General features: G+C 36.7%; 1 protein-coding gene across 1 annotated transcript in view; it reads left to right on the top strand.

Moving 5' to 3' along the window:
* ELOVL4 (ELOVL fatty acid elongase 4) overlaps positions 1-14,846 on the top strand; it is a 33,501-nt gene extending 18,655 nt beyond the window's left edge. Inside the window, exons 2-6 of the mRNA XM_066315063.1 lie at positions 741-928; positions 4,163-4,243; positions 10,934-11,105; positions 13,300-13,427; positions 13,939-14,846. Coding sequence (XP_066171160.1) covers positions 741-928; positions 4,163-4,243; positions 10,934-11,105; positions 13,300-13,427; positions 13,939-14,220 — 851 coding nt within the window. The 3' untranslated portion in view covers positions 14,221-14,846. The remainder of the gene's footprint in view (positions 1-740; positions 929-4,162; positions 4,244-10,933; positions 11,106-13,299; positions 13,428-13,938) is intronic.
* The last annotated feature ends 609 nt before the right edge of the window (positions 14,847-15,455 follow it).

Genomic DNA, 15,455 nt, shown 5'->3' with positions numbered 1-15,455 from the left:
CATCAGGCTAAGACTGCTTTTTTCATACTGATCCAGAACTTAATATAGCATATTCTCAGCTCTGAAATACGTCTAATGTAACTGGATGCTGTGAGTCACTGAAGGAGACTGTAAATAAAACCATTGTTTTTCATGTGGCAGCACAGATTGCCTAGAACTATCCCTTTAGAACTTTTATTGGTTGTTTTCTGGTAACACTGTTAGTATTCTCTCTGAAACATGAGACTGACCTACATCAAATAGCAGAGGTTATCATCATACAACCTATATAAAATGGATAGGAGACTTTCTAGTGCCTGATTTGAAACAAATAAAAGCTACAGGTTTTATCAATATTTTGCTAAATTTGTGTATCTTTAATTTGCAGTGGTGTTGAATATTTGGTTATACTGCCACTGCAGTCACTATTCATCATAGGCAAAATTTGTTTGGGGTGATTAGTGGATTGATCTGTGTTTGGGCTCATGTGACTGTTTGCTTTATTGTTTTGGATTGTAGAACTGGGCAATAGAGCTTGAATGACATAATGAATCTCTCTGTGAGATAATGTGATATAGTGGGGTTTTTTTAAAAACTGTTTTCTTTAACCTTCCTAGAAAGAATAAGTGCATTGTGTTTCTACTATCTGATGCAGCTATTCCAGGAGAAAATAATACTTAACAAATTCAATGCTCAAAGTAGTGATGGAATATATTTTATTCAGACCTTGCTGATGACTTCTGTTTGCTTCATTCCCCCAGACAAACGTGTTGATGATTGGCCCTTGATGCAGTCTCCATTTCCAACACTGACCATAAGCACTATTTATCTCCTCACTGTCTGGCTGGGCCCCAAGTGGATGAAGACGAGAGAGCCCTTCCAGTTACGCTTCCTGTTGGTTGTTTACAACTTTGGAATGGTTCTGCTCAACTTCTTCATTTTCAAAGAGGTATGTATGCCCTTTTGCAAAAGGGAATTCTTACTGAAGTTTGTCAAAATGAAAATGATGTTGCATATTCTTGATGTCTATTGAGAGTGTGTTTTGCACAAGCTTTTAAAGATAAGTTTGCCTTGGAGGTGAGTATTTCTATAAATAGGTTTCTGTTTGAGAATAATTGCACTAAATGAGTCTATAGAGAGAATATGTATTTGAGGTATTCCAAATTTTTCTTAGATTTATGTTAATCTAAAATACTGGAGAGAGTAAAATCTGTAGATCTACCTCCAGTAACTGTTACTTTTTTTTCATCTTAATAATCCTAAGGGGTATCAGAATATATCTTGTTAGAAATTCAGCTGTTTGTTTATGCTTTTGTGTGTTTATAATATTTAGAAATTCCGATGTCTGTTTCTATAGTGAGGAAAAGTATCTTGTCAGTTAGTTATCTTTAAGAATAAAAATGAAGTGAACTATATCTTTAAATAAAAATAAATGGATACAGACTTCTAATATTTGATTTGCAATGTTCTGAGTATGCTACTTGTAATAAATTGCAGTGTTGCTGCGTTTTTCCTTTGCTGGATTTTCTGGACTGTAGAAATGAATAGTGACACTGCAGTGGATCAGCTGTGTAGCAGTAGCTAAGTGGGATTACTTAACAGTTTGGTAATTATTATTCAAGGATAGCTGTACAGAATATGACTGAGTTTATGCTGCTGTGACTGCTCGTGTGGATCAGGAGCTGTCTTCCTGGAAGACCTCTGATCATAGATTTGCAAAATCTGTTTCTAGAAGTAAGCAAATGAACAGAGCAGTTAAAATTACAGCATTGCAGAACTGTCTGGTCTTTTCTGTACTTTTGCCAAGAAAAAATGGCTTATCTGATGATGATCTGCATTTTGATCTTTTCCCAGAGCTCCTAGTATAAAATCATTAATCATAAAATTATTTCAGCCTCTCTTTAAGACATGATTTAGTAAAATTTTAGCCATCACACCTTAGTCATCATTTTGTCTAAATCATTTCTTGGACTATTCCACTACTAGGTAATAAAGTGCAACAAGTACATACAAAAGAATTTAATGCTGACATGAAAGCATAGTTGAAGGAAGAGATTAAATCCAGTCATCTTGGCAGGCTAAAACTGAAACTCCTGAAATTAATCCTGCAGTGTTACTGCCATGCTTGTCTTTTTCACATATTCTTTTAAGCTTGTTTGTTTTAGCCATAAGCTGAATTTTACCAAACTTGCGGTCAAATAATTTTCAGACCTATGTTCCTTATAGGCTGTGTGTTTGTAGCATTTCCAAGTCATTGAATTAACATAAAAATGAGTGGGACTGCAAACACATATTTGTTATTGATATGCTGAGAGCTTATAACTTTATACACAGAGGTTCTAGTTTCCTGCTCTCTCCTAATGGTAGGTTGTTATTCAGGGGATGTTAAGGCAATGGATACAGCACTTCCAGTGTCTTTTCTTGATCGTAGGGACTGGTAGGAAGAAGGTGTTCAAGTTTCAGTTGTTCCCTGTAACAAGGCAATTTCTACTTCCAAAGTTTACAGTGCCACTGTGCCACTTTTGTAATTCACATGAATTTTAATGAAGTCATTATGAGGAAAATGGTAGTGTTTGTATTTTGTGAGCAATTGTAAAGTTTCCAGACACTGCTGAGAACAGAATTTGAACCTGAAATGCCTTTAAAAGTTGTTCAAATTACCATCCTGATGGCAAACTCTTTTGTTCATCTGTGGTAGCATATATTTAATAGTAAGTCATAAAGCACTGCAAGTCTAGTGCAGGACTCATACGCTGAATTCAAATTGAGGTCCAAATTTGGAGCAAATTTTGCTTAGAACATGCAGAAGTCATAATGAAATAGACCCTATTTTGCCACAAAATCATTAATTTCTTATTCTACTTCAGGGCAATTTGGTAAAGTCAATTTACTGCCTTTTTTACCAAGAGAGCCTTGATTGAGTTATCCAGTAGGTCACAGTAGAGATTGCTTGGTTTCTGTAACAGTGCAAAGTAAACTTTCCCTGTTCTTCTCTATTAGTACTGGATGTGCTTGTGCCTCTGTGGGACCACACTGGAGTTCCAGTTAGTTGCAGTAGTTTGCAAATGGACTTAGAGGATGCAGTAGTTATTTTCTAGGATCATTTCTGTGGATAGTTCTTTCATTTATCTCCTTTAACACATGGGCAGCAAATAAGTCCAGAGGTTCACAAGGTTTGGTATGTTGGTTTTTTCCTGCATAACACTTGTTTTTGCATTTGACTGCTGTGTGCGGGATGAGACACCAAAGTACACTCAAGTTCAGTCTAAATGAGATGGAAATCAGGTTAGTGTTAAGAGTAGTCAGTGCCTATCCATAACAGGATTTTTTGAGATCTTTTTCTATCACCCCAGTTTGTGTCTGCTCCACTGCTGTCTCTCTTTGATCCTTAATAGAGTGGGATTACTTAGCTTTAACCATTCTTGGATCATAAGATTTATGAATGTCAAGATTAGAAATATTACTTGAACCTAGTACAGCTCTGGACTAGTGTATTTCTTTCCAATGGGAACTTGCTCAAATGTCAATTTTATCTTCTCCTGTCCAGGTTTTTGCAACACGCTGAGTTTGGAGAGGCCGTACAGAAGCATTTCAATTGCTTTAGGCCATTTTTGTTGGCAAAAAACGGGGATCTTTTCTCCATCCTTTTTCCCTTATTGTGTTTAGTGGGTATTCAGCTTTGGCTGTTCTAGTTGGGGCGGGGGGATGGTCTGGATTTAGATTGTTATACTGTGTTAAGAGTTGTAGATCCAAATTATCTAATCTCTGTCTCTTGAATAGTGTTCTCTTGAATCCATACTGGGAATAGCATTTCTGTCAGTTGTAGTGAATGCAATTAGGTATTTTCTGTTTCTGAAGCTAAAGCCATCAGAAAGAATATTCATCTCCAAATAGCTTAAGATCATACTGGAATTTGTCATACAAGGCTCTAATTATCTGGGCAGATACATGCAAGAAAAATGAGTACTTTCTTTTTAATTTATAAGAAAAAAATTAATAGTCTGTATCAGTAGGTTATTAGTACTAAATATTGGCTTTCTTCAAAAGTATTCTCAGGGCTAATAAGCATATTTTAAATATTTCTGTTCAAGTAAGTTTGATGTAGCAAGAAATTTGCTGATAATTGTTATAAATGTGCTTTCTGTATTATATTTCTCCTCATATATGGCTTTAATATTTTCAGTTGTTCTTGTCATCAAGAGCTCGAGGGTACAGCTATGTCTGCCAGACTGTGGATTATTCAGATAATGTTTATGAAGTTAGGGTGAGTATTTCTTTTTTTGTATTTGTATATGAATGTATGTCATATATTGTACTACATGATGGTTTAAGCCTTTTCTGAAAACAGTTTCCCCAGCTGCTGTCAGCCCTGACTGTATCCCGTTACATCTTCACTTCAGGTTTGACTACATCATATGTAGCAGGTTTAATCAAAGTGCATCAGCATATTTGTGCTAACTTTCATCTGGCTGCTACAAGTAAGGGGAGTCTTAAAGATAACATCCTTGGCTTCACCCACACTTGTACAATCCAGAGTAAACTTTGTGTACACACTTTGGTTCCTAGATTTGCTGAAGTTTGGGATACCAGGGTTACTGCAGGAAAGGTGGTGTGTTCCAGCTAGATCAAAGTGAGTGAGATTTGTCATCTCATCTTGTGATTCCACTTCACCCATACTGGTGAGGTAGCTCATTGTCTCCTTTACCCATGTTTGGCTTTATGAGGTCTTGCTGGCATTTGGCAAATGTATTATCAGTACATTTCATTGTATAATCTTAGATTTCAAATATCTAGGTTTTGGAAAACATCCAAATTAAAAGCCAAGTGCAGATCCTTGTTCATTTTCATAATGCTCTTGATTAGCTCATGTACTAAACCTTATCTTCCAGCAGAGCTGACACTTGAGAATCTCTCAGCTGTTCTTGCAAGTTTCATGTACAGATTAGGACATGTTCCTGAAAATGCAGTGAAAGTATGTGTTATGTTTGTAGTAGTTGGAAAAATGTTTGCCTGGGAGGTGGCTGTTCACGGATAGTGTTAGTCAAAACCTTGTGCATTTGGCAGGGGTGGTAGTGAGAACAAAAGGTTTGAGTCTTACACCTTATTTATAATGGCTGATATTGTAGAACAGCCCTGTGTGTGGATTTTTACTGGCCTTACTGTAGCTGCCAATCTTTCACCTTTGCCAATACAGTGCTCCCACTATGTCAGTCACTAGAATGATTCTGTTAAAAATTTTGTTGAAAAACAAGATCTAGCAAAGTATAGCAAGTGCTTGACAGGTTTGGGGTTTTTAATAGATTAGCAAAATAGAATGCCCTTTTAGTTAGCTGAATGACATTGAGGAGTGGTGTGGTATAGATTGAAAGAATTTTTTTATTAGCTAAATACAAGAAGTACTCTGCTTCACAGCCTCACTTTCAGATGCACTTTTGCGGGAGGCAGTGGAGAGGTCAGACCTGCCCAAAAGAATTCTCATCCATTTTGTTTGTTAAGACAAGAACAGTGTTATTATATGATGAAATAAAGGCAAAATGACCTGAAGAATGTGTTTATGCTATATCATATGTCCAGAAAGGAAGGGTTGCTCCAGCAATATATATTCTTTTGACTTCCTGACTTTTTATTATTTTTTTCAAACTTTCAAAATTATTTCCCAGATCTGTGGATTTCATAAAACTTATCCCTGAAGTTTAAAGTCATAGCATGTTCAGTTTGCAACTGAGGGGAGTTGAGGAAAGAGGGAAAATGGAGTCCTCTCAAGTTGCTGCAGCAACTGTATAGTATGCTATCAGTCAAAATTCTTATCTTGGTCATTTTCTGGTAGTTCTTTTGAATGAATTCTCAGTTTAGGTAAATAAGTTGCAAGTAGAAAATTATACTTTCTACAAATGTGCTTTGTCTAACTGAGGATTCTGGGATACATTTCTGTCCTGTTTTACAGTATATCTTGCTCTGGATTTGGAAGGTATGCTGGTTATTGACACTGTCAGACCAAAACAAAAAACCCCCACAGACCCAAAAAACCTCAAACCAAACCAAACCAACAAACAAAAACACACACACACAAACCCCACAACAACAACAAAAAATCCTATCCAAACTTCCTCAAGATTTCTTTCACCATCATTTTTCATTATATAAACCTGGCAAAGCAATTTTAAAATGTTTTTGCAGTTTTGAGTATAGAATTGATAAGCGTTTTAGCACATCTCACACACTCTTTTAATAGATCTAGATACTAAATGTCTAGCATTTACTGGCACCAAGTTTGCTCTGCAGAGAAATGCTGCACTGCAACAGTAGAATCAATTACAAATGCAATGACCACTTTTGCAAGGGAATGAGTAAATAAATCCTGTGCTGCTCAGATAAAGAAGACTGGCACTAACTCACATGTAAACAGCACTGAGCCCAGAAGGCATTATGGAACATGCTCTGAAAAGCAGAGCTTCTTATATGACTTTAATTAGGGGCTTAGAAATTTGACACAAATACTGAGAGATGTGAAACTAATTGTATATAGTGGTCTAAATGGCAACATAGGAGCCTTGGCAGGGCCTCTGTTTCTGACTTTTTGGAATGTGCCACTGTGATATTGCCATCACACAGAGTGGCCTCTTCTGTGTAAAGCTGTTGATCGAAATAAGGGGTCAGGAAACCATTCTTTGTCCTTCAAGACAGTACAGAGAGCTCCCAGAAAACAGTTCCCCCCAAAATATGTGGTTATCCTGGATACCAGAGAATGCCTTTCTCTGCCTCTCCAACCCACATCATGTATCAAGACCGTAAGCCAGTGATTTTAAGGGAACAGTCTAAGGGCATGTGGTGGCACTTCCCCTGAAGAGTTTAGCAACACAGCAACCTGTAGCTCAGAGGCTTTCTCAGACACGGCCTCTTTGGTTTTGCCAGTCTTTAGGGGGATCATTTTCCATGTATTTGTATATTTTCTTCGACTTTATCGATCTTCTGGTTTTCATTGATGGTTAATTGTGTAGGTAGTTTACACAAAATTTGAAGAAGCTGGTACTCCTGCTTACTGTTTTGAACCTACCTACACATGTTATTCTCATTCAGTCTCCCCCGGCTGTTCTACTAGACAACTAGAGCAAGCAGGAATGAAAATTAAATTCCCCAGTGGCAGAAACATTTGCTGAAATAAACTCCTTCATGAAAGGCTTATCTGATGAATGTAGTAGGTAGCCACTGTACTGACTGCTGGCAGGAAGCTGAGTGGTTTTGTTATGAAAAAAAACTAAAATGCTGCTAGTAGACAAGAAAGAAAAGGAGGAACAAACCTCTATGTAAAAGTATTTAGAGGGATCTACAGCTATACCTTGCAAAAACTTTTTTGGTTGAGTCAAAATAATAAATGCAAAGGGCCAAGATGTTAAATCCATGCTTTGTAGTACTCCTTTGTACTTCAGTATTTGAGGTGAACAATTTTGTAACAATGTCAAACTTAATGTATGCTGGTGTCTGTAAGCAGTCATTTCCCCCCTCTGCTTACATTTGTGTGTCCTTGTTTCCTAGGTCAAAGTTCATCTATTTTATTAGCATTTCTGAAGAATTGGGAATATGGAGCTGTGTGAACGAGATCTTATTTTAAGTGTGCTGATTGTAATCATGATGCCTAGCAATGATTGTTTACTGTATTGTAACTGGAATTGGCCTTGTTAATATTTATGTCTAGAGCTTGAGATTGTTTTCTGTATTGTAACTGGAATTGGCCTTGTTAATATTTATGTCTAGAGCTTGAGATTGTTTTCTGTATTGTAACTGGAATTGGCCTTGTTAATATTTATGTCTAGAGCTTGACTAGTTTCCTCTTATGAAAAAGACATACTTTAAACTTCAGTAAATTTGACTTCACAACTTCTGTAAACAAAATTCTATAACTGAAAGAGGGAAAAGAGTTCACTATAAAAGCTATTTTAGTTTTTCACATTGCATTCACGTCACCTTCCAAGTACTGTCCCTTAATGCCCCTTAATGAATAAATGTCTCCAACCCAAAATGAGGAAGAATGGTGCAGGAACAGAGTCCTGTAATAAAACAGCCCTCCAGTCAAAAACCCTGCAGCAGGCAGAGAACATGGGATTGGACCTCTTGTTGACCCCCTTAATCCTAGGCTGTAATGTAATCTTTCAGTGCCATCTGGTGTTTTCACTGATTTAGATTGGTACGTATGAAAATTACCAGAAAATATGTAGTTGTGACTAGTACTGTTCCTTACAAGAATGTGCCTTTTTGATGCATGTTTCATTTTCTTTTCAACTAAGTCTTTCCTGCATGCAGTGCCCAGAGGCTACAGGTTAGGTCATGACTTCTGATGCTTTGCAAAAGAAGTTTAAGAGAATCCACCTGCTCCTGTCATAGCTTACATATCAGTGTATTGTTCTCCTCTATTTCTGCCCCTTTTCACTGATTTTATGCATGGCCTCAGGCAAATGACTTGACGTCTGTTTATTTTTTTTTTCTATAAGCTAATGATGAAAACATCTGCAGAAGTCACTCTGGAAATACTGAAATAAATCAAAAGTACACAAAACAAATCAGGTTTGAGAGTAAATGGTAGAAAATATGATGGTAGTAAGAGAGCAAAGAAGCTGACAGGCAAAAAAAATCTACAGGAACACAAAATCAGCTGGTATAATCCTTCAAAAAATCCTGGTTTTTTTTTTAAATAATGGGAAACATTTTTATCAAAATTTCAGATTATTTTTAGTTGCTTTCTCTGCTAGGTGTAATTCAAAAGAAGTACCATGAGATGTGTTAATGACTTGTCCAAGAATATATACTGAATTTCTAGCACTTTGTGTATAAGACAGAAGTATTTTTGTAGGATTTTTATATTTTGCTCTGTGTCACAGTAAATAGTCTATTTTCTTATTGGCTATTTGATTTATTGTTCCCCTATTTCATTAACAAAAATGTGCATTTACTTTATAAAAGAATTTTATGGCAGTTTGCTTGTAACTGACCTACTGGTTCTCTAAAAGTTTCTTTGAAGGGAGGACCTCCAAAAAGCTAAAGTATTGCAGTGCCGGATTGTCATTTTATGGATATACAGTCCAAAGTATTTATTAACTTATGAAATGAAAAGATGCTTATCTTAATTTATTTAAGAGGTGCAACTTTAGCAAAGACCTGTAAAAGATGCTGGACTGTTATGCTTACCCATTGGGTGTGAGACCAACCCCAATGTGGGTGTTATTAAATACCTGACTACCTGTCCCAGAAAGTAGATATTGGATATTGCTCCCTGGATATTGAGAAATCTATGCATATATATATACATATATATATATATGTATGATTCTTGCAGCTTGCCTGTGTGCCTGGGAACTCCAAGATCTGTGGGAGTCACTTTTCTATCATTAAGCCTCTCTCCAGCTTTAGATATTAATATCTCTTTGTATAAAAGTGAAAAAATCTGCCTCTTCTTCCCAAGACCTGAAGTGGGATAAATCACATCCAGAGAGTGAGAGGGTGTTCATTAATGGAAGGCTGCATTTTGGCGTCAGTAAGATGTGCAGTCCCTCTGGGAAATTGCAGAGCCTGCAATGCAGATATGCAGCACTCTTCTCCTACTCTGCATTTTTGCTTCTGCTGTAAAATTTCTCTTAAACTGTTCACCAGACCAATTATGGCTATGACAAACTTAGTCTATGGAGAGATGTTGTCCTTTCCCACTGATTTAGAGAGGTGGAGGTAAACACCATGTAGGGCTATAGCACTGCTCTCTACAGCTCTTTATGATTCTCCTTTATCTCACCTGAAAGTATGTGTGGAGTTGGGATGGGAAGCTGCCCTGTGTTACCTCCATTTTCTTCTGTCTTCCCTGGGGATTGAGGGGGTGGTGGGGTTATTTCACACCATGTTAAGTTAAGAAAGTCTGGTTTGCCATCTACTGAGTCCTGAAAGACAAGGCCAACTTCTTACAAATAGGTGTGTTGTGACATGGCCTGCTCTCCTTGCTGGTGGTACCAATTCCAACTTTTTTTTCACTCTCTGTGTGAGTCATCTGGTCCCACCCTTGCATAACAAGCTGGATGACTTACAATGCCAAAACTAGACTTGTTGCTATGTTTTGGGATCTGGGAGGGAGTCCCTACCACCACCATACTCCCATATCATAGCATTAGCATATTGCTACACAGAGCTTCTGGGCTTTACTTGCTTTGACAATATTCTAATTTCAGCAGGAAGCCCTGTTTATGTTGCATCCTGGGCAAGATGCACTGTGATGGGTGGATTAGAAAAAGAATTTCGGGTGTGTAGCAGTTCCCTGTTGAGTAGATGGATTATATTTGTTCAGTTTTTATGGCTTCTGTGGTCTCTTTTTCTAGTCCCTGAGAGCCACTGGGGGGATGCTGCTTTACAGAGGGAGTTACTGAGCAGGCCAGAGGAAGCTGAAGGAATATTGCTATCAGGAATGTGAAATCTGTACTGCATCTAACTTTTCTGGATATCTTTTCACCCGTATGCTTGTGGTACTGGAGGTTTCACCTTTGCAACTTCATTTTATCATAATGTTTCTGTCTCATTGTTCTGACCACATCAAAGTGTTGCCTCATTAGAAGGGGAAGCCCTGTAGGAGACTTCTTCTGCAAAGCTTAGGAGAGAATGAGGACACAAACTTCCCATGTTTACCTGGTGAACTCTTCAGATATGGCAAAGCTTTTAACTGCATCAGCTCTTTTGTACAGGTGTGATTCGTGAGCAATAGACTCAGAATAATCTTCCGTAATCATCTTCCATGTTGAGAATAGATGAAAGGAGTATTTTTTCATGGTTCTCATACTGTCAGTAGTTTGACTGCACTTCAACATTTAATCAGGATTTAGGGAAGGAAGAGGTATCCTTCTCTTACAGCAGATAGATGGTGAGAACTTTATTCCATTCAGCTTGGAATCACTACAACTGACATCTTCTCTGTTTATCATTGCAGATAGCTGCTGCTTTATGGTGGTATTATGTCTCTAAAGGAATTGAATATTTGGATACAGTGTTCTTCATCCTGAGGAAGAAATTTAACCAAATTAGTTTCCTTCATGTCTATCACCATTTCACCATGTTCACCTTGTGGTGGATTGGTATTAAGTGGGTTGCAGGTGGACAAGGTGAGTTCCCTTCCTCTTATATGCTTTTGACCAGGCAAAAAGGAGAATTATTATTGTTCGGGAGCAATAGAAGAAAATTTTATAGACTTCACTTTTTAATATACAAAACTATGTATATTAATGCATGTAGTCTCCCTCTGTGGGAAACATGGGGGAGGAAAAGATAGCAGAGCAATAATCTAATGAATTGCAAAACTTCTTTTCTTTTCCTCATGCAAGCTTGAAGTTCTGCCTTCGAAAGTATCTATATCTGTGTGAAGCAGAAAGATGTATGTCTTGCTTAACTTTAATTTTTGCAGATACAGAGAGCTGCAAAATCCAATTGTGGGCCACATTCTGTGTGCAAATCTAATGAAGTCAATGGGGATGTTATTTTGGCATTGTATATGAGTATGAGGTTTGCTTTTATTTTTATAAAGCGGCATGTATAAAATTCTGAAACCTTCTATTGGAGGTGAGCTAATAAATCTGTCAATTCACTTTCAAAACCTATTCATAATGGCACAAGTCTAAATTCATTATCAGCCTTTTTTTCCCCCTTGCTTCCTTTCTAAAGCCTCCATCAAATAATTTTATTATCGTTTATTGCACTTGCCAAACCCTTTATTGCCTACACTGTACTCTTGTTCCTGTTGTTAGCCTTGTCTCTCAAATTGAAAGCTCTCTGCAGAGCTGAGGGCACAGGAAAAATGCCCTGTTTCAGTTGATATGTGCTTTGTAGGCTTGCAACACTGAAAATACCATATAGTAAGCAAAAAATATGATATTATAAACACCAAACTAATATTTTGGGTTTGGTGTTTTGTTTTTTATTTTTTTGAACCACTGCTTAATGCATGGGGGGTTTATGCTCACATTTACTCCAGGTATTTTGTACTGAGTGGCCACTTACATTGCAAAGAAGAAATACTTAAATTTAGTGTCTGTGACTACCTTTTAGTTTCTCTCAGGTAATTCGCAGGAAGCAGGTACTTAACCAGATATTTCATTATCTTTATTTGCAACTGCACCTAAAAAATAAGATTATTGGAGACTGGATGGTTACTTGCAGTCTTGCTTAGAAATTCCCTGGATATCTCAAAAGGCCCACTCCCTTGTTGCCTTTTTAGAATTTTTGTGCTAAATATCAGCAGGTTTTAATACAACAGTTGCAACTGTTTTCAAATTTCTTTCAAGTTTTGGTGTTCTAGCACTACCTATTAGTTCCTATAGCCTGCAAAAGCAAAAACAGCAGCTGCTTTTCTGCATTTATGTAGCAGCACTGCATAAATGTGGATAGATCTGTGTTCTTCTATTTTCTAGTTGATAGCACATTGCTTACATAGACAGGTCTATTATAAACTACACCCTATTTGAACAACTGAGTCCAGACCACACGGGCATCTGAGCTGTTTGATGTCAGCAGCTATTGTCTGCATTGCCCTAATCTTAGACATTAGAGCATTTTTGAGCCTCTCTGTCAGTGTAAGAATACCTTAACAAGATATAACGTGTTTCTGTTAAATGGCTGCTAATCTTGACAAAGCAGAGATCTTAATGCAAATGAAACTGTCAACATGGATCATGCTAGAAAATGTTGTATTATACACTGACATATTTAAGAATGCTGGATATTTTAAAACATAAATAAAGTAACTGAAGATTATTAATTTAGACAAACTCACCTGGCAATGCCTTAAGTTCTTACAAACATGAATCAAGGTTTGCTTTGTACAGGCTTTTTTTTGCCTATTTACTCGGACTTCCATGTAAGTTTCTTGATTTCTTGATGAGAAGTGAACCTTTTGCTTTTAAATACAGTTTGAAAGATTTAACTTCAGAGCCCGGTACTTCATACCATATTGCCAAATAAAGCTTTTAATATTCCTTTAGAAAAATAGTTGCAGTAACACCACAACAACTCATGTGGAATAGATGTCATTTATGTCTTTTCAACAAAAATCTTATAAAAAGCTTCGGCATAAGTAGTTACCTGGGAGATATGATGTACTACTTGCATTAACATCTGTTTGTGTCAGCACATGTTGACAGCCTGGTCTGTATTATACTATTCAATATTTTGGAGATGGAATGCTGACATGTCCTGTGCTTTGTAATTTTTACTATTAAAAATCATGATACAAATAATATTAGAAAAAAAAAATCCTCTTTTTCCAAAAATTACATGATGCTCTTCCCTTCTGTTCCTGGACAGCTTTTTTCGGAGCTCAGATGAATGCATTTATTCATGTCATTATGTACATGTATTATGGATTAGCAGCTTGTGGCCCTAAATTTCAGAAATACCTGTGGTGGAAACGATATTTGACCATATTGCAATTGGTAAGTAAAATTCCTCTTTTTGGGATAAAAGGTGTTGCCTCTGCGTGGATTTGCATTTGCAGAGCTTTGGATTAGATGCTGCTTCTTCCAAAAGTTCTTCTCTGCCTCACACTCCTCAATTAGAATACTTCCTGGAGGTGGAAGCATTTATGCAACTTTGAAAAAAAAAAAAAATGCAGCATAGATAATAGTTGTGTGAGTTAAACTCTAATGCTTCCTTGCTGATTGTTTGAACTGAATAACTACAATATGTTCAAAATATAGAGAAAATCCAGATTGCTGGTTATTGTCTCATTTTCCTGTTTCTGAAAACTGATGCCAGATACAACAATAAATTTGATGTTCCTGATCAAGCATAGATGTGCCTGTATGAATGTGACAGCCAAATACAGCTTCCCTAGCACCTCCCAATTCAGCAGTTTTCATTACTTAATGAATTGGTATAAATTGATGCGCTCAGATCTACAGAATATATCCAGATGTTTTTGATTCTACATTTTCTGTCTTTCAGGTGCAGTTCCATGTGACTATTGGCCACACAGCCTTGTCTATTTATATTGATTGTCCTTTCCCTAAATGGATGCACTGGGGTGTCATTTTCTATGCTGTCACCTTCATTTTCCTGTTTGGTAATTTCTACTATCGGACATATAAGCTGCCCAAGGAACCTGTAAAGAATGGCAAAATAGCAAACGGTGCTGTTGCAAATGGAGTAAGCAAACCAGAAAACAATGCGGTGGTGGAAAATGGAAAAAAAGCAGAAAAAGGGAAAAGCAAAAGGAGAGTAACTTGATCCAGGCCTTAACCATTGTTGGCAGTGAGGAACCTCCAGTTTGGTTTATAAAAGGAAGAAAAAAACACTATCTGTACCAATTAACCTTAGGTTACTGAAGAGCTAGAACACAGATATTTTCATTATTTATGAAGATTGTTTTAAGAACAACACTAAAGTTGAATTTCTATTGTAATTATGTAATTATCATGCATATGGTCTCTGTGTAAACTTGTAGACTGCTGGTGTTGGTGAATGTAAGGAAGAATTGCAGTTGATTCCATGTTTAGCAGTCCAGAAGTTAATACTACCATTGATACAGGCACCCACATTTCTCACCAGGGGTGGGAGGGAGGGGAAGGAAGTAGCATTTGAATACTTGTGCTTTCTTTCCAGAAAATTATTAAATTTCAAATTATGATGTATTATCTAATCAGAATGTGCAACTTTTCTTGTCCTCCTTGGAGAATACCTTCAGACAAAATACGTGCTGTCAGAACAGTGTTTGACTTTTCAGACATTACTTGATTTAATTGAGTATCTGTTACAGTTTGGTTTTTGTTTTATTATTTTTTCTTGTGTGGAAATATACCTACCTCTTCATCTGCTGGAAAGAATATTGAGCATTAAATTACTGGTTTCTGAAATATGGAGTCCTCTAATCTAAATATCTGTTAATACTAATTCAGGAGAATGTGTGTTTCCCTATGGGAGTAAAAGGGATTTTTGGTGGTATCCTTTGATCAAGTAATCATTTTAATGTAAACAGAAATTTTTGAATGGTACTTTTAGTAGAGCCAAGTCAAGAATACATTTTAAGAGTGTATAAATACGAACGAATATATTGGTTGAAGCAAGCAGTAAAAATAGGCTTTTTGTCCATGACCTGCATTAAATCTGTGGTGCTGACTGATACTCAAAATGGTAAGATAATGCTATGGTAGAGAGAAAACAGCATGCAATTCCATTTAGGAATGTTGTGTGCATGGGTAGTCATGATAACTACAAGACCAACCATCACTTTTTTGGGAGAGAAAATTTGGTTTAAAAGTACTAAATACAGCAAACATGAAATGTTTGGAAATTATGCTATTGCTTGATACCTGTTAAAAATCTATTTGTTAGACACTTGCAGACAAAGTATTGCTGATAGACAGGCCACCATTATAACTCAAAACTGCTAAAATAAGTAGAAACTTTTAGATGAATTTTCATTTACATGTTACATAAAGTACTTTCTACCATTCCTTTTGTGA

Source organism: Sylvia atricapilla, chromosome 3, assembly GCF_009819655.1.
Source record: "Sylvia atricapilla isolate bSylAtr1 chromosome 3, bSylAtr1.pri, whole genome shotgun sequence".
NCBI lineage: Eukaryota > Metazoa > Chordata > Aves > Passeriformes > Sylviidae > Sylvia > Sylvia atricapilla.
Note: the sequence above shows the minus strand (reverse complement) of the source record. Positions and strands in the feature narration are given on the sequence as shown.